Source organism: Neomonachus schauinslandi, chromosome 9 (genome assembly GCF_002201575.2).
Source record: "Neomonachus schauinslandi chromosome 9, ASM220157v2, whole genome shotgun sequence".
NCBI classification, from domain to species: domain Eukaryota; kingdom Metazoa; phylum Chordata; class Mammalia; order Carnivora; family Phocidae; genus Neomonachus; species Neomonachus schauinslandi.
In genome coordinates, this window is record NC_058411.1 from 63,357,082 (window position 1) to 63,377,294 (window position 20,213).

At 34.2% G+C, this 20,213-nt stretch overlaps 1 protein-coding gene across 3 annotated transcripts in view; it reads right to left on the bottom strand.

Annotated features, from left to right (window-relative positions):
• Positions 1-6,923: 6,923 nt before the first annotated feature.
• Positions 6,924-20,213, bottom strand: part of ARHGAP5 (Rho GTPase activating protein 5) — a 79,320-nt gene continuing 66,030 nt past the window's right edge. For 2 of the 3 annotated variants that reach the window (XM_044917797.1, XM_044917798.1), the window contains 4 exons: positions 18,054-18,131; positions 15,558-15,689; positions 14,745-14,850; positions 6,924-10,707 (listed from right to left, as the gene is read on the bottom strand). In XM_044917797.1, coding sequence (XP_044773732.1) covers positions 10,380-10,707; positions 14,745-14,850; positions 15,558-15,689; positions 18,054-18,131 — 644 coding nt within the window. In that variant the 3' untranslated portion in view covers positions 6,924-10,379. The remainder of the gene's footprint in view (positions 10,708-14,744; positions 14,851-15,557; positions 15,690-18,053; positions 18,132-20,213) is intronic. The other variant, XM_021695293.2, reaches the window with a different exon arrangement.

Genomic DNA, 20,213 nt, shown 5'->3' on the forward strand with positions numbered 1-20,213 from the left:
TGCATATATATGGTTTCACTCTGAATTTTCTGATACACTTGGCGTTGTGACTTGGAAATGAAGAAAACGAACTGTGCATTCATAAGATAGCTCCCCAGTATGAACTTCAATGTGCAACTGTATGAGTTATCTTTTGCTGTGTAAATTACCCCCAAAACTCAGAAGCTTAAAACACTTAACTACATTTCTGATGGTCAAGAATCTGGGTTGCATAGATCTAGTTCTGGTTATCTTGTGAGGTTTCATTCAAGGTGTCAGCTGGGGGCGGAAGAATCAGCTTCCAAGCTCATTCATCATTATAGAGTGGGTGCCCAAGAGGGGAAACCATAGTCCTTTATAATCTAGCCTTGGACATAACATACCATCACTTCTGCTGTTTGCTACTGGTCACACAAGACCAATCTTGGTAGAATGTAGGGGACCATACAAAGACGTCACACCACCAGAAGCCAGGGCATCAGGGGCCATCTCGGGAGCTGGCTATCACTCAATAAGCCAGTTTGACTTGAGGCTGATGGACTTTCAAACGCAGTACCTAATACAGTCTCTCTCCAGTATGAAATTCTGATGTACACAAGAGTTGTGACTTCTGGTGAAGGCTTTTTCACAGTCATTGCATTCAAATGACTTCCTGCCAGTGTGGATTTTCTGAAGTGCAACCAAGACTTAACAGGTGAAGGCCTTTTCAAATTTCAGTACGTTCATGGATTTCTCTCCAGTGTGAGCATTAGTGCTATGTCTTTTGGTAAATGTCTCTACATATTTAATGCATGTATTAAGATTTTTGTTCTGAATGGTTGCAAATATTCAACCATTGTGTGTGACTTGAATTTCCCAGTTACCATGTTTCTTTCCAGTACGAATGGTCTGATGTTCAAATGGCTTCTGAATGAAGACCTGCTTACATTCTGTACACATGTAATTCTTATGTATGAATTCTTCAAAGGAATCTAAATACTGATTGGTGGGCAAGGTCTTTCTTACTTTATTTCATTTTGGTCTATATCCTCAACTCTATTTTCCACAGGAGCCTGAAAGAGGTTGGGCTGTCTTTTAAGTTCCGATCAGAGTTGCTATTAGAGGTGGGTTAGTCTCAGGACTGAGCTCTCAGGCTGTTTTCATCTGAGACACCAAAACCTACAAACCTTGTGGGTTTTATTTTTTATTTTTTTAAAGATTTTATTTATTTGAGACAGAATGAGAGAGAGAGAGAGCTCATGAGAGGGGGGAGGGTCAGAGGGAGAAGCAGGCTCCCCGCCGAGCAGGGAGCCCGATGCGGGACTCGATCCAGGGACTCCAGGATCATGACCTGAGCCGAAGGCAGTCGCCCAACCAACTGAGCCACCCAGGCGCCCCAAACCTTGTGGGTTTTAGAAGGAACTTGATTCATTGATCAGAGTCTCTCAGGAACTACAGTTGGAAATCTCAATGACAACAGTAAACTCTCTCAGGACTACTTCTGCTTTCCTCGGTATTTATTGAAGGCCTACTGGTGATGAAGTACCTTACCTTTTGTCTAGATCCATCTTTACTCCAGAAGGACCTTTTCTTTGGCAAGATACTGCTCCCCCTCATCCCCATACTGCCAGCATTTTAAAGATGTCATTCCACTGTCTTCTGTCCTTGTTGATTTCTATTGAGATATCAACTGTCAGTCTCATTGGTGCTCCACTAAAGGTAATGAAAGTGTCTTTTCTCTAGCTGCTTTAAAAATAAGGCCCGTCTTGGATTTTCAGCACTTTGCCATGGGTATCTAGGCAGAGTTTCAAATATTTAGCTGTTTAACTGGTATTGGCTGAACTTTAATCTGTGGGTTTTCATCAATTTTGCAAAACTGCTTGCTAGCCATAACCTCAAGCACTGTTTCTGCCCTCATCACTCTCCCCCAACCCATGACTCCAAAGTACACGTCAAGACATTTTGAACATATCCTGATATTATTCAGTGAAAATCTTGTCTTCTGATTCACTAATCTTTTCTTCTAGTGAACAGTTACCTCATCAAAGGGAGTTCTCTCTCCCTTTATTTAAGTAGGCTCCACACCCAGCGTGGAGCCCAGTGAGGGGCCTGAACCCACAACCCTGAGATCAAGACCCAAACCAAGATCAAGAGGCAGACGCTTAATGGACTGAGCCACCCAGGGGCCCCTCACCTAGGAAGGTAATTTTTTTCAGTTCTAGAGGTCCTTTCAAACAAAAATCATTCCTTGATGAAAAACTTCACTATTTCATGTTAACCCTCTCCATTTTCTTTCACATTAAATCAGTTATTTAAAAAGTCATAGTTTTACACAATCTAGATAATTTGGATTCAATCATACATTTCTTCTCCCTCTTACCTGTCATATAATTTTGTTGCTTCACACACCTAGTAATCTTTAAACTGTGTGCTGGATATTGTGTATAAAAGAACTGTAGAGGCTCCAAGACAATTTCTTCCTCTTGAAAAGGGGATCCCCCTTTGCTTTGTTAGGCAGACTTTTGGTAAGATTTAGCCCAAACTCATCCCTGTGCCTAGAGTACAAGCCTAGAAAGTTTTTGGTTGAGAAAACTGGGTGGACCTTTGCTTCTTCAGCCTTGAAAGGTTGCAAGGGATTCAGTTTCGCCTTTGAGAAATTTTCAGTTTAGCTTTTTTGCCCAAATTTCAACATTTAACAAATAGAACGTAGAAAAACTGGCTGTTCTTTTAAGGCTTTCAAGCCTCCAATTTTGTCACTCTAGCCCTATGCAATCAGTAAAAGCACAGCTGATTTCTCCTTCCCTAACATGGCCCTTTACCTGGGGCAAATCCAGATGCCCACACTAAGCCAGCTTCTACAAAGTAAATTGGAGTGTAAGAGTTTGTGATCTTCCACTAAGCTCTGAATACTTCTCCCCTCTATACAGGATTGAGTCTAGTGTACACCTTCCCACATCACATTGTTGCCTTTAAAAATACGACTTTTGAAAATTATCCTGCCTAATAGAGTGTTCGATGGTTGTGTTACTGACCTGAAGTGAGCTACATCCTCTCATGTGAAAAACTGAACCTCTACAATGTTGGTAATGCAAATAATTAAAAGTGGTAGAAAAAATGGTGACTTTTGGGAAACTCAGAATATATAAATTTACAACACTGAACACATTCTGCAATGCAAATCACTCTATATCCTCCAATTCCTTTTATCATCAGTTTCCTATTTCTTTGATAGAACCTTTTTATTCACAAAGAGTTAAGGGGGAGAAGACATTTTACAGTTGAATTTGGGGTGCCTGGGTGGCTCAGTTGGTTAGGCGACTGCCTTCAGCTTGGGTCATGATCCCAGAGTTCTGGGATTGAGTCCCGCGTCGGGCTCCCTGCTCGGCGAGGAGTCTGCTTCTCCCTCTGACCCTCTCCCCTCTCATGCTCTCACTACCCCCCCAAATAGATAAAATAAAAATAAACAGTTGAATTTTCTAAGAAGTAACAGTAAAAGTTTCCTTAGTAATATGCCCAGATCTTTGCCATTAAAATGTTTAGTTTTGACTGGTTTATTACAACTTATGGTCATAGAATTGCTCACTAACTATCAAGTCTACATATTGATACAAAGTTTAAATTTGAATGCCAAGGCTTTTTCTACTTAATGAACCCTTCTCATATGAACTTTTCCCCCCAGAAACTCCATTTTGTCTTCCCCAGATGGAATATATAGGCACATAACCGGGAATAAATCTCTTAATCTTGCACCTCAGAGATGTGTATAGTTGGATGGCTTCTGGATAGCTTAACTAGTTCCCACTAGTGATTCTTTGGAAACCATGGCTATAAAGAGAAAAATACTCAAAAGCCAGCACGTTCTTAAAACTTCTAAGGTTATTCTTAGTTGAAGAAACTTGCTTGAATTTGTCTGAAGTAAGATTTGCTGCCTATACGCCTCAGATGGCACTTAAATAGACTAAAAACAGCCAAAAAGATTTCAGAAGCAGAAACTTACATTTTGAAGAGAGTATCCATTAAATAGTGGTCACATACTTCCAGATCTATTATAGACATGATTTTGGTATTTTAGGGTTAGTAAAAATATTAAACACTTCAGTAATGTCAAAATTTACTTAAGTATGCTCACGATTAATGTATAGTTTGTAGAGATGCAATGACCACCACTAAAAATATTACTGTAAGGGGCACCTGGGTGCTCAGTTGGTTAGGCATCCAGCTCTTGATTTCAGTTCAGGTCATGATCTCAGGGTTATGGGATTGAGCCCTGTGGTTCTGTGCTCAGCGGGGAGTCTGCTTGAGATTCTCTTCCTCTCCCTCTGCCACTCTCCCTGCTCTCGCTCTCTAAATTTTTTAAAAATATATTACTTCAAGTCATCTTTAAGAATAGAAGGCGGGGCATGCCTGGGTGGTTCAGTCACTTAAGCGTCCGCTTAAAATGTCTTTTCCCCCTTAACTCTTGGTTTCGGCTCATGATCTGAGTCATGGGACTGAGCCTTGCATCGGGCTCTGCACTGGGTATGGAGCCCGCTTGGAATTCTCTCTCCCTCTGCCCCTCCCCTGCTCATGCTCTCGGTCTCAAAAAAAAAAAGGCAGCAAAGCTGTGAAAGTAGTTCAATTCTGATATATACAATTTTATCACCAGTCTTACACACTGGATATAATGTTTTAATAACTTATTATGATCTTTTAAAGAACTATTCCACATAGCTCATTTACTTTATTACAACTAAAAAAGGTAATACCCTTTGGGAATAAAGGGTGCTAAAAGAGAGGACAATTATCATCACCCTCTGTAAAATATTACTTCGACCTATATTATTTGGAGTTAATCTATCGTAATTATTTCACATAATTGGAAACTTGGAAGATTGAATTTTACTAACAATCTATGCCAGGGATCATCTGGTCAGCTGCATCTTTTCTGTAGACACAGTTTTACTGGAACACAGTCGTGTTCCATTTATTTCTATATTGTTTATGGCTCTTTTTGCACTACAACAATAGAATTGAGATCATATGGTAAGATATCTACCATCTGTCCTTTGACAGAAAAAGTTTGCTCACCTTGATCTACACCATGAAAATAATAATTTAAATGGATTTTAAGTAATTTACAACTGCCATTTTTTTTTTTTTTTAAGATTTTATTAAGTAATTTCTACACCCAATGTGGGGCTTGAACTCACAACCCTAAGATCAAGAGTCGCATGCTTCACCGACTGATCCAGACTGGTGCCTCACAACCGTCATTTTGTAAAGAATTGGATAAAGCATTTTAGTTTGTATTTGAAAAAGGCATCACTGGTAATGGTTTCTCTCTATAAACCAAAAACATTTAGCAACTGTACCTTTGAGCACCAACAAAGATGAAAAAGCTGAAAATGAAATTTCCAAGAAGTAAATTTGAGAGAGTATCCAAAGGTTATGTTCTCTCAGATAGCCTGGGTTTTTGTTTTTAAAATCTTTTCACCTGCACATTTAAAATAACCTAGGTCCTATGCTAATAACAGCAGCAAGGACAGTATGGAATGCTTCTAATTTTACTTATCATTTTAGAGTAATAAATATAAGGTGGCGTCACTGAACAACTATAAAGACATTTATTTGGATAAAATGAAACACCAAAAATCTAGAGAAAAGGGAAAGAAAACCCAGAGCTCCAAATTTAAAATGGGTAAGCTCTTTTAAAAACTGGCAAGCATCTAAAACATATTAAATGATTAGGACAAAACATTCAGTTCAAGGTCACAAGGAAATGATCTTGTGAGTAGATACCTAATTACAAGTAACTTGGATGATTTAGTGAAGCAATGAATAAATAGGTCAATTGTTAAGCCTACATCACTTGTACTGGAGTAAGATTTAATACAGAATAGAAATAAATCTGAAAAAACAGGTCACAACACTAATAGAATCTTAACTAAAAATTAGGCAAACTTTCAGAACAGGAGAGCCATTATTAAGTTGTTCATCATTTTTACCATGTGAGGCAAATAAAATTGAATAGAAAATCTACACTGTGGGAATATACAAATGTTCTTCCCACAAACTCCATGACAACTACTCAGTGTGTATACTGCAGGTCTTAGACTATTCGTAAAATGACTAAACCTAAACTGCTAGCACTGCATTTTTATAATTTTATACATTAAACTTAGTAATGACCGAAATCTTAACTTTGACTATCATTGATTAGCTTTTCAAAATCATTCCTGTTGCCTGAAAGATTTCTCTAAGACTAATATTCAATACTTTAAGATTTAAGTGATAACTGTAGATTCCCCCCACCTAGACCCACCTACCCACAAAGAAATAAAATATGGGGTGGGGGAGATAAATGGAATCACGCTGATAGGATGATGACAAGGTTCAACTGAGGTTAATGTTTTGTCCAAAGTTCATTAATTAGATTTTAACTACTTTAAAAAGATCATGGTACCTGGCTATCTAATGGCTGGATACTGGGCATCAGCTATTAATGCTTGTACAGTTTGCTCAACTATACACAGATGTTACCATAAGAAATCAATTTTGAAGAGTAATTCCTTCTCCTATTACATCTTGGAAAATTTTATTTCCAGATGTTTGATAAATTGAAAAGGCTGCTGAGAATTCCAAGAGTTCAAATACAAAAAAAAAATTAAGACCTATAAAGCACTGAAACAAATCAGAAATTGTTCAACCTAAAAATTAATTAAAATGACTGAATTCAAGATAAACAAAAAGATTAAAGTCAAACAAACTTTACCAGATCCATAGGTTCTGAGAACATACATCCATAAAGCTGGGCTTAATATTCATAATCCATGAAGAGAAAACAAAAGTATATTCTTCAATGTCAGCAGCTCTGCTAATAAACTAGAATAGGCTTCAAAATCTTTCCAGGGGCTCAAAAGAATGTCTAGCCACAGCTCAAAATTCAGGTTTAGGTAACAGCTGAGTCAGAAATCTGAGCAATCCATCTTTTCCTGAACATTTAAAAACTGAATCTCCACCAGTATGTATGCATCCAAAACGAATTTTGGATCTCCTCTCATGGTATAGTAAAAGGTCAATAATATAGCTCCCTAATAAAACTTTCATCATATTGACAAATTTATTTTTATTTTATTTTACGCCAAGAAAAAAGGCTTTTACCAATGAAATGGTAAAATTAGAGGCAACTATAACTTAAAATTACATAGCTTCTTAATGTTTTATTCATAGCATTCTTTATACAGAAGCTTCACTGATATTTAATTTACTGCAGCATCCTGTGGGTGAAGCACAAAATTACATTAATTATAAACAAAGAAACAAAGCACTTCTGACTTTTTAAAATTATATATATATATTTATATCCAGTTGACAAATAGCATCACATTACTGTATAAAAAACTAAAAATCACCATGGAAGCTAAGGCCTAAATTCTTATTCCAATTGTTCCCTTTTGTTTATATCTAAGAGATATTAGAAATTAAATTCCAGTACCTCAAAAAAAAGGTCTACATTATTTACACACAGTATGGAAAATAAAAGATGCTTTTTGGCTAAGTTAGATTGCTGTTACCTACAGTATATACAGCGTAAATTTTAGGGGGGGAAAAGCACTACTAAACAAATACTATTTCAAATGGATATGTATTATGCCTAGAATTTTGTTCTAAAATTAATTGTGTATCCTAGTGTCTGTCTGTTGAATAGAATTTGTCTTCCAATAAATCTACTAAAAATTTGAAAAGGAGTACCACTATGCTTCTTTATATTGCTAATCTAGACACTGTTGAGTACAATATTGTAATAACTATAAGCACTGAAGCTTAAATGAAACAATGGCAACATGTGTGTAGATGGAATTTTATTTAAAATTGTAAAATATAATGCCTTAATATTTACCCATAATTATGAGACTATCTAATATTCTTTTCATCCTTTAAGTCTCATTATATAATATGTCCCTAAACAGTGAAACCTTCCAGTAACTTACCAAAGAAAAAGTTTAATTATATTATTCTGTTCTTAGAATTATTTTTCTAATAATTAAAAACATATCTAAACCCTTGGCAAAAACAAACGCAATCAATTCAGTGTAACAGACTGAGCTTTAAACTGTACTTTAATTTTCAATTAACTGTAACCTACAGGTTAATTGAACCAAATTTAGAATTTTAAATGAGCCCTACAAAGGTTTTCAAATCAATTATAGAATGCATAGAAAAGTGGAGGTAAGTTTTGGGGAAGGTGTAAGGTAGTTAATGTGGAAAATGGTAAATGCTAAACAAAATGGTACTAAATGTACATGAAAGTTAAATTAACATAGTATAAAAGAGAATAGCTTAAATAAACTGGGATTCACATATTACAATAGCAAAGTCATGACCGAATGAACTGAAGACAAGAACAGTTCTGAAAATTCTCTTTTCAGCCTACTTCCAAAAGAAATAGTCAGGCTTTTTTCCTGTACATAGTTTTGAGCTTTGTCTATACCATATATAGTAGAAAAATAAATTCTTTAGCAACCTAGAAACAGTTTATAAAACTCTTAAAGTTTAATTTTCTTTGCCAGACATGCCAATGTTAAACTGACAGCTATAAATTAAAGCTATATAGACAATAGGTTATTAAGTAATATAGAACAAGTTAAGAATACTACATTTACCGGATTTTTCTTTTTAAAAATTACTGTACTTTCTTAATTCCTGTGTGCTTTGCAATAGGAATAATAGGGACTTTGTTTTCTTAGAAAAGATAATAACACATAAGAGTATAACACAAGTAAGATAATTTATAATATACATGTACTTCAACAGCAGCCTGGTTCATGTTGACATCTTGATTCTGAAGTTAAATCAGAAGTACAATACCTAGGACATAACAGTTGGGAAAGACAGTATTTATTTTAGGGAAAAATGAGCAAATCAAACTCTTAGGAGCCTCGAATCTCAAAATCATCTATTTACTATAATACACATAAGACAACCTTAAAATTGCAGTATGAATGAAGATTACAACATGGACCAAAGAATTTCCTCTTCCTACAGAAAAATGTAACCTAACAATGAAAAACACAGCATTTTTTTCTTTCCAGAAAAAAATGGCATGGTTTGATAATAAACGAATTTTGAAGGAAGCCTAAAAATATTTACCTATGCCACCTATTCTGAAATTTTTATCCATAATTTAGTGTTCTGGTTGTATCTTCACTAACCAAATGTTTAACCCCCAAAGCAGCAGTCATTTACAGCAAATCTGGTACCAACGTCAAAAGAAAAAACTGTTTTAAAAAATGGTGCAAAAGCATTTTGATTTTAGTACAACATATCACAGAAAAGAATATGAATACAAGTTTGCAATTTTATATATACATACTCCAAAGAGGCTGTCAGTACCCAAAGTATTTTTATTGCTGTATTAGCAATGGATTTTTGGATATGTTTTTAAGGGCCACATAAAAATAGATTCAAGGAACAGATTAAATTGAAGTCCTAGATTAAAATGTTTGGTTTAAAGAATTTTCTACAACAAATTTCATGTTTATGTATGAAAAGTTATATAACCTTATATGAAAATGTCATGAAGTATTTTCTACACTATACTAAATGTATTTCCCAAGAGGGAAAAAATTAAAATATCTAAAATATATTAGATTAAGATTACAAGACCATCATAGATCTTTTGAACATGCATCTGTTTACAGAATTAACAGTATACAAGATGTTTATTTCATTATGGACCATAAAGAAATGAGTTGGTGACAACTATCCTTTGCACAACATTATCAACTCACTTTAGCCACAAGTATGTCCTTGGTATGCGTGTACAAGAAATATGTTCATTTACCCCTCATCAAATCATCCACAGGTTTACTTAAAAGATGAAGGTGCAGAAATACGTTAAGTGTATTTTTCTTTCTTTCAAACAACATCCCAAGCATGGCATAAGTAGCCTGAAATTATAAAATACTTAACTGGGCTTTTTGTTATCTACACAGATTGCTAAAATGTAAATTAAGTTGCCCAAATTAGCACATCAAATAACAAAATCAGCCATAAAGCAGGCTGAAAAGCATTAAATGTTTCATATATGTGAGTTTTTAAATCATTTAATTTCTATAGAAAAATTTTATTCACAATATAATGTGACAGAAAATGCCACAGGAATGATATACTGATTGCAATAAGGTTGCATGCAACAGCAGCTTTGCATTTTATAGCTATTTTTGTTTATAAAAATTAAACCTCTCCAGTCATGCTTATCACATGGTCTTAGATTTGTAATGTAAGTGAGTAAGGAACACCATATAGTTCAAAGAGAAAATGTTTCATCATTCTGAATGTGAATTACCTGTAAGAAAAATCAAGTATACTACTGAACCCTGAAACATGCATGCCTAGATTTGCTTTTTGTCAATTTCAGGCTGTCTGCAATCAATTCCTACTTATATAATACCAAGAGGATCTGTCTGTAACTGTGGTTGAATCAGCTGAGGTTGCAAGGGTGGAGGCAACTGAAGCGGTACCATTGGTTCCACCAACTGTCCTGGGTTTGAAGGTGGTGGAGGAGCCACAGTGTTCACAGTTTCTACAATTTCTCCATTATAAAAGAAAAACTGACACTGCTGAATGAACGTTTCAACAACAGATTGATGGATCTTAGTGGTAGACAGAAACTCTCGATTTTCAAAATCGGGTCTCATCAAGGTTGGCCAAAAACAGATGGATAAGTTGTCTGCTGTCATTAGGTTGATTTTATTTTGCTGACTAACCCTGAAATTATGATAGGAAAAAACAGTTAGAAACCAATCAAAATTCGTGACAATTTAAGTATCCTAGATCTCAGATGATTTAGTTTTAAAACCTTTTATCTTAACTTCAAATTTAAAACATTTTTCTTCTTATACATTCTAAGATGTTCAACTACATTCCAGTAACAGGAGACAGCAGTAAAATCCATTTCTTATGAGAACCAAAGATAGTCTTAAAAAAAAAAAAATTGTTGTACCCAGTGGTTTTATAATTTACTTAGAAAAGCCTCCTTAATTTGTGTGGGAAAAAAAAACACACACCTTTTTCTCAGAGTAAAGAGAACACGTGACAAATTTTAATGAGTTTCTGGTAAGAGAAACAGAAAATTCTAATTGCATATACAAATTCCTTGACTATTACGAGAGATGAAGAGACAACTAAGGTATGCCATCTCTTTGAACCTTGGAAAAACCAAGCTTTAGAAAAATTACTCTTATCATAATGCCCCAACCAAGAGGCTTTTCAACTTACAAAAAAATTAGTTTCTACTACTGCAAAAAGTAATTTTTTCAATCATTAAGTATTTGTACCTTGCTACAAATTTAATTTGAAAGACAAAAGTTCACAGAAACACATTCCATCTTAAAATTCTTAGGATTTAATAATAATTTACAAATGATCGATCATACGTTATTAACAGATTTACATCTAGTTCTTTAAATATGTGAGCAAGCACTTCTATCATTATCTGTAAGAAACAAGAAACATAAGAGGCAAATCTTGAATTATAACTCAAAATTATTAAATTGAGAAAGAATCTTAGCTGACCCTCTTATTCCACACATAAAGAAACAGCCCAGTATGCAAGGTAGTGGGAAAATCTCATAATTAAATTTGCACATCAAAATATTTTAAATATAAACCAAAGAATCTCCTCTCCCCAACCATAGGAATTGCTCATCTGAGGTAAAATATGTGCCTTAAATATATGTGTTCTATGGTAAAAGTTATTACTATCTGTTAAGAGTCAAAATTAGAATATTTAGAATAAAATTAACCTTCTGTTAAAATATAGTGGGCCTAGTCAGGTGTTTCTATGCAGTAGGCAAGTATAGATTCTGAGAAAAGAAAAAAACCTTAAAGTTGAAAGACATGAGAGTATGGGCATCAGGTCTAATTGCTGGGTCAAAAATTGTAAAAGAAAGGTTCCAAATAAGAGATGAGGGTGGCCAGGGAAGGCTTCTTTGAAGAGGTAATGTTTGATGTATGAATTAAGAGTGATGGGCATTTGGGGGCACCTGGGTGGCTCGGGTGGTTGAGCGACTGCCTTCGGCTCGGGTAGTGATCCTGGAGTCTCGGGATCGAGTCCCGCATCGGGCTCCCTGCTCGGCGGGGAGTCTGCTTCTCCCTCTGACCCTCCCCCCTCTCATGTGCTCTCTCTCTCTCATTCTCTCTCTTTCAAATAAATAAATCTTAAAAAAAAAAAAACAAAAACAGTGATGGGCATTTGGTAAAATGGTAGGAAGGAAGGGTAATTCAGTCAAAACAATGGTTCTCAACTTCAGTGTCTATCAGAACCTCCTGGAGGGCTTGTTAAAACACAGACTGATAATTACGTCTGGGGTGGGACCTGATAATTTGCATTCCTAACAAGTTCTGAGGTGATGCTGCTGCTGCTGGTTTGAGGACTGCATTTTGAGAACTGAGGCAGTCACATTAAGATGTAATGACAGACAGGCACAAATTGATACTTTTGGTTAAGTGAATACAGTTACCTGATGTGTACTTGGGGGAAATGGAAAGAAGGTATAACTGAAGAAGTTAGAACCAGACCACTTAAACAGTTTTTTCTTTAGGATATAGGATGTTATTCAATCAGAAAGATATATTTATAGAAAGATCATTCTGACATCCATCAAAGGAGGATCAAGAGGAAAACTGGCATGGAGAGAGCTTAATTACAAAGAAACTAGAGTTACCTAAATGAGAAATGATAATGGCTAAACTAAAGCGGTGGGAGAGGAACAAAAAGGAAAATAAATGAGGAGAAAAAATGGATTTGACACAGTAACTCACTGAATATGGAAGGTGAAAGAGAATATAACAAAAGAGTAACTCTATGGATTAGTTTTTGCAATTTGTCAATCATCCATTATATATTTATTTGTCATTTATTTCCTATACTAGAATTTAAGTTCCATGAAATGAGTGATTGCTTTATTCACGTGCTATGTCCCTAGCCTTTGTAAGAATATCTGGCACACAGAGTTCCCATTACAGTCTATACTTAACTACAGAGTCCTACTACAGTCCTTTTAAAATTTAAGTCTGATGATGTTATTTCTCTGCTCTACTCTCCAGTGGTCCATCTACCATTAAGAGTAACTGGCATGCAATGCTATTTTCATTGAGACAAAGTCTCATTCCCCACATCCCCATAAATGTCAGTTGAAGTCAACAATGTGCTTAGTGACATACACCCATAAAGCAACTTCCTTATCAGTAAAACATTTTGAGGATTAAAACTTTTAAGCCTACACTCTGTGTTAATACTGTCCTATATGACCTCGCACTCTCTCTCTTCCCTTTCTGACCTTACCTCTTAACCCTGTCTATCCTTCTCTCTACTGGAATCACGAAGTCCTCGGCTATTCCTCAACCCATCATATATGCTTTTGTTGCGTGGCTGTATTAATGAAGCCAAGCACGAAAGTGTCTAAAATAATACTGATTGTGGGCTAGCACTGTGTTTCTTTGAACATGCTTTTCCTTTTGTCTTTTTTCCCTATTCTTTTAAATGAAGTACAATTCTTACTTCAGCACTTTAATCTGGCCAGACAATAATATGTTCACAAACCATCCTTACACTCCATATTGGGTAAGTTCTGGTAGTACCATGTACACATCTGTTATCATATCAAAAACCACTTGTATGGTAATTTTCAAAAGATGATATTCCACTAATTATATGTTAATACTAGTATGCTGGTATTTTCTCAAGGAGGGAGACTTCAGAGAACGGTTACTAGAAATGTTAATATAATTTTATACTACATTGAGTGCAAAAATAAAACTTTAAACATTGGTTAATATTCTCTTTTAAGAGGTACAAACTGAAATATACTTAGGTTTTAGCATTGGTGTAGTTAAAAAAAAACCCCAAACTTCAGTTCATTAAAGTGTCACTAAAAAATATTATGAATAGACTTTTGAAAAAATAAGCACAAATACTAATTGTTTAGTCCCAAGAACAACTTTGTGAGGTGTTATTTTTCTCATTTTTTATAGTTGAGAAAATGAAGACTTAAGAAAGGTAAGTAATCTGCCTACAGTCGCAGAATAAAAATGTTTCAAAACCAAGCCTGTTTGACTCAACAGTCTGAGCTTTAAGCTATTATACAATACTTTCACTTAAGAAATGGCATTGTGAGTAGTATCATTTTAGAAAAAAGAATAAACTTCAAGCTTAACATACTTAGGGCTTTTAATACAGGATTAATGTCCTGCATTTCAGGTTAACAGTGTAGATAATAAGATGAATTTAAGTTTCTGATAAAAATTTCACTGTGTGGGCTATACCCAAACAAAACAGGCAAGATATACAAAAGTAACACAGTGTGATACAAAAAGCAAATGAAACATTGGTTCTACTTATAAGATGTGTCACTTATTATGTGACACTGAGCATATAATTTCCCTCTTTAAACCTCAATTTTTCCAACTTCAAATCGGTTGATTTGGTTAATTATTTAAGAGTTATTTCATACCTAAAATTCCAAGATTCTACAGAAGAGAACTATTAAAGAATAACAGTAATAAAAAACAGGGGAGATGTACCTATTATACTATTCATGTAATCATTAAATGTACTAAAAGAGTCATACAACACCTTTCTTTAAACAAGTTGATGAAATACCTATTTTAAAAATCCGGAAAAAATAGAACCAAAATTGAACTGTATGTTTAAATTAGTTTGCCTCCTTTTCTCTCAGAATTTATCAAGTCTGAAGTCTGAATGAAATTTATAGTGCATTTGCAAAAACAAAAAATAAAAATACCTGTTTAGATGTGTTATTACATATCTAAATACATCATAGTTTACAGGATGAAATTTCTTAACAATTTCTTTCAATGCATGAAGACGTTCTGTTTTATCTGGGATTTCTGTAAAATTAGAGAGAAATCTGTTAAAATTCATACATTTAAAAATATTCGATAAAGCTTCCTGGTTTGCTTACTGTAAAAGACAATGAACAATCTTTTTGAAGCACATTAGGATAGGTAAACAAAAACAAAATATTCTAAAGAACCTGCTAAATACATTATCATCTATTACAACAGCCTTTCTGCAAATAAAGCTAATTAGAGGTCTAAGTGACTCGGAGACAGTGAAAAAAAAAAAATACTGAGTAAGTACTTATTTTCCTACCTTTTTCAAAAAATGACTGAAGACACGAGGCCAAAGTTAATTTGACTTTAAAAAATTTAAATACACGTTTAATACCATACACAGGTTAATATTTTACGGAAATACATTACAGATACATTCATTTGACGAGTTCATTTAATTTTCTTAAAAAGCCTTTGAGTTTGAAACAAAAATGTAAATCTCAAATTTCTAGTACAGTGACCTTCAAACTTCTAGAAGCACTGAGTCACTTGAGAGACCAGCTAAAACTAAGTATTCCTGGGGAATACTCCCGAGATTCTGATTTTGTTTATTTGGAGGCAAATACGTTTAAGAAAGAGTCTTATAAGCTAAATTTTTATTAGCTGCATGTTCTAGTGTGAGACTGATTTTAACACATAGCAATCAATATATAAAACCCACCATCATCATCCCTCTCCAAAAAAGGAGGCTTATAACTTACTTGCTGCTTCCAATAACTCTGGATGAAGAGAATATGGAATTAAAGGGTCTGGCAGATCTGCAAAGAAAGCTTTAAGAGCTCCAGCTACAGCATTTACTGTTACTTCCATTGATACTAGACTGATATTATGATCTACAAGACAAAAATTTAAATTTAAATTTATAAAATAAAATTCTGATTTATTGTAAGAGAAGTAAGCTAAACAGGTACTTGTAGATCCAAATTTTTAGAATCTTCTCATCAGCCATGTTTCTTTACAGGCTGATACATCCCTCCCCCACTGTTTTAATTTAAGTTTGCTTGACATAAGGAAAGAGAGAACCAAGCAAGAAGCATCTTCTATTACAACAAAAAATGCTGTTAGGCTTATTAGTATGCTGAAGAACATTAGTTTTCACTAACATCTATCTTTTAAAATATTTTGTTTATATAAGCTATTTAAAAAGGCAATAAGAAAACAGACAAAAGACAGGAATTAAGCACACAAATCTGAGTTACACCTTCTAATTTATGCTTAATTTTTTATATAAAATACTTTTAATTTCAACACTTATCAGTGAAATTCTGACTAAAAAAAGAAGAATGGAAAATACTAAAGATGTATCATAAGGTTAATTTGCTATTAAAAGAATCAATATTTTCCTTTTACAAGTACAATGGATACTTTTGATGGAAAATGTACAAACACAGACCAACAAGAGAAAAAAATTACCCCATACCTAGAGACAATCACTGTTTATACTTTATTTTAGCATATTTCCTTTCAGCCCTTTTCCACTTATTAAAAAAATAAATCAGACAAATCATAAATACATTTTATACTGGATTTCATTTTTAAGGCATTACCTAAGATCATTAAAATTTCACAAGCAACTTTTTCACTTTTCTGTGTGCTAGATAACATTTAATTGTAATATAACTGAAAAGCTGAAAGACTAGTACTAAGAACCTACATATATCCTTAACCCATTATTAAACTTTTGCCCTAAATAGTTTTAATGACCACAAAATATTCCCCCAGATTTAACAATATACATAATATTTTATTACTGAACATTTGGATTTCATTTAAAAACATTAAAGATACTATGATAAACACTTTTATATACTAAAGCTTATTTTCTTAGGCTACATTCCTTGTAATAGCTATCTGAAGAATATTTAATATGGTCATACAGAAAACTCTTCATTATCTCATTATTCATCACAGTTCCTCTAATCACTCCCAGTTTAAATATGAAAAAGTTAGGATTAAGAAAAATTAACTCCCCTATGGCACAAAGAGAGTAAGTGGCAGAACCAGAAAATAAAACCAGGCAGTCTAATTAAAGAGGCCTAGTATTGACCACTACCCGTTCCTTCATTATTTTAAGGGAAATTGCACAAATCTGGTATTATAAAGTTCCAGTTTATCCAACAAAATATTTTTTAAAAATTAAGTACTATATATACAATATACTTTTAAAGCAAGGAAAACACACACACCACTCAACAACTGACATTTTACCATTTCAACACACACAAATCTACATTATTTTACATGGTTATCCAGTATTCTGCTTATAAGCACAGTGGGTAGGCCCTCTCCTCCTTTTTAAAAAATTTCAGACAATGCTGCAATGACTACCCTTTCAAGTATATCTTTGTAAGCTTACACTAAGACTTTTGTAACATAAATATCTGTAAGTGGAATTTCTCTAGCAAAGATACCTGAATTTTAATACATATACATGAATTGCCTCTCAAAAGGCAACATACCTGCTTGTCTATACTCTATCAACAATCTTTTTCACTGATAATAAACACATAAAAACCAAATCTTTTTGCTTTAGTATTTGTATCTACAAATAATAGAGACAGAGCATATTTTCATAAACTTGGTCACTTTCTTCTGATGTGAACTGCTTATCTAGCTTAGATAATATTCCATAACTTCCTCAAGTTTATAGTTTGTCTCCTGATTTTATGTTTTATCCACTATCTCACACAGAATTTTTACATTTTTAGGTAGTCCAATTTATTATCTTGTGTATGCTTTCTAGGTTTCATATCAAATTTAGGCCTTTCCATACTCTAAGATTATAAAAATATTCACTCCTTTTTCTCCATAATGCTCAGTCTTCATTTTTCATATTCAAAACTTTGATTTCTTACAGAATTTACTTTGAGTAGGGAACTGTTTTGTTTTTATTCCTAATGGTTAGTTGGCCCTACAGCATGAAATAAAATTTTAATTGCATCTTTAAATAAGTACTATCTCTGCTATACAAAGATGCTGGTATGTCATAAGTCAATTTATTATTGCTTTTCTAATTCTGGCAATGGATTTATAGCTTTTCTATTTCCTGACTGTGGTATTTATTCTATCACATACTTCTAATCCTGTTTCAAAACTCTTTCCCTTCAAAATCCCATATCCTTAGAAAATCAATCTTCCCACCATGAAATATCAATAAGGAAAATAATTTTAAAATGATTTTATTTTATATGCCATACCTTGATCAAACTGCTTTTGAATATTGTCTTGATCAGTTTTGTTCCCACTAACACGGTAGAGTCCTTCAGTACATAATCCTAAAAGAAAAAAGAAATATACAAGCTTTTATACATACATACTTATCTACAACAAAAAATATACTTAAATTTATGTACATCTTAGTGACTTACAAAAATATGGTGGTAAACTGTTAAGAATTTAATTTTTTTGAGCATTTCTTTTTAAATTCTCAATGGACTACTTTTTCTGTTTAACCATTTAGGACACCCAGGTTCCATGCAAAATGAGAAGACAAGTTTCTCCCTATTTCTCCCACCAAATACAGCTAAAATTCCTGAGCATAATATATAGAAAGTCAAAAGACTGGTAGAGAGAAAGTGAGCTATCTAAGGACCCTGGAACTTGAAGAACAATAGGACAGTGAGTTCTCTGGGTTTTCTTTTTGCCTCATCTATACTGGATTGGGCAACAGAAGCCTGCAACCCAGAAATACCACTCACTAAGCACAGGCAAAAAAGAAAAAGTAACAGAAAACCAACCACAACAAGAAAAACCTGCTTTCTCTAGTGAAATGTGTGGCTTTAGAAAGCAAAACAAAACAAACAAAAACAAACAAAAAAAGAAAGTAAAACAAAACATTTTTTATTATAACTGCCCTCCTCTAGCCAAAGACCATGAAACCCACTCCTCACATATATCAGTTGTGACCAAGTAGGGAAATTAGAATTCCACTTCTGCCCAGCAGTAAGAAAGGCACCCCTTCCCCTCCCTGGAATGTCACTAGAGGTGAATGGAGACTAGATCCTGACCAAAGAGGGAAACTACCCTCCCCACCATGGCAGTGTCAGTAGAACCCTATGGAGACCAAGTAGGGCATCCGGACTTCCATCCCCAACTTGAAGTAATGAAGCAGCTCTCCTTCCCTGCTTGTGCAGTGTCAGAAGAGGCCTACTAAAACAGAAGATCCAAAATCTCATAGCATAATATCCAAAATGCCTGGGATACAATAACAGGCTAAAATCATTCATCATACCACAAATGAAGAAAATCTCAACATGAATAAGAAAAGACAATTAACAGACACCAATACAAAGGCGTCAGTTGTGGAATGATCTGACAAGGATTTTAAAGCAGCTATCATAAAATATTTCAACAAGCAATTATAAATACACTAGGAACAAAAAATAGAAAGTTTCAGCAAAAAAACAGAAATACAATAAGAATTGGAAATTTTAGAACTAAGAAATAACAGAACCAGACCTTGAAGATAAATCAATAGAAATTACAGAGTCTAAACAACATAAAGAAATTATACTGGAGAAGAAAAAAAAAAAGAAAGAAAGAAAGAAAAAAGAAAAGCCCCAGGGACTTGTAGACAATAACAAAAGATCTAACATTTATATGTCACCGGCCAAAAGTCTATAGCTATTCTCTATGTTCAATAGGAAGTTCCTCAAAGCACTTCTAAAAGAAACTCAATTTGATAAGGCACTGCACTCTTATTGTACTCTTGTTACAGGAGTAACAACAACCACCAATACCACAACAACAACAAAAAAAAACCCAAAACAAGTAATCAATGAAAAAGGAGATTATTTCAAACATTCCTTGACCAATGTCACAGCTTTTGCACGGGACAATGTATTATTAATTCCTTCTACTTTCCTACCTAGTTATTAGAATTACTTTAGTCTTTTTTTTTTTTTTAAGATTTTATTTATTTATTTGACAGAGAGAGCAAGAGATCACAAGCAGGGGGAGTAGGAGAGAGAGAGGGAGAAGCAGGATCCCCGCTGAGCAGGGAGCCAAACGTGGGGCTTGATCCCAGGACTCTGGGAACATGACCTGAGCCGAAGGCAGACGCTTACCTGACTGAGCCACCCAGGCATCTTAGTCTTTACAAAGAATACACAATAGGAAAGAATGAAGTTTATCTCATGCTGGAGGAAAAGTTAATATTCAGAAATCTATGAACATAAAAGGGAGCAAAAATCCAATGACAAAGTTTCATGGCTAAAGTTGTATTTTTAAATGTTATAAAATTTTACTGACATAGTCACAACAAGAATTATTCCGTAATGAATGAAAGAAACCAGTCACAAAATAATTTATTTTGTATGATTCCATTTATATCAAGTTCTAAAACAGGTAGTACTTAC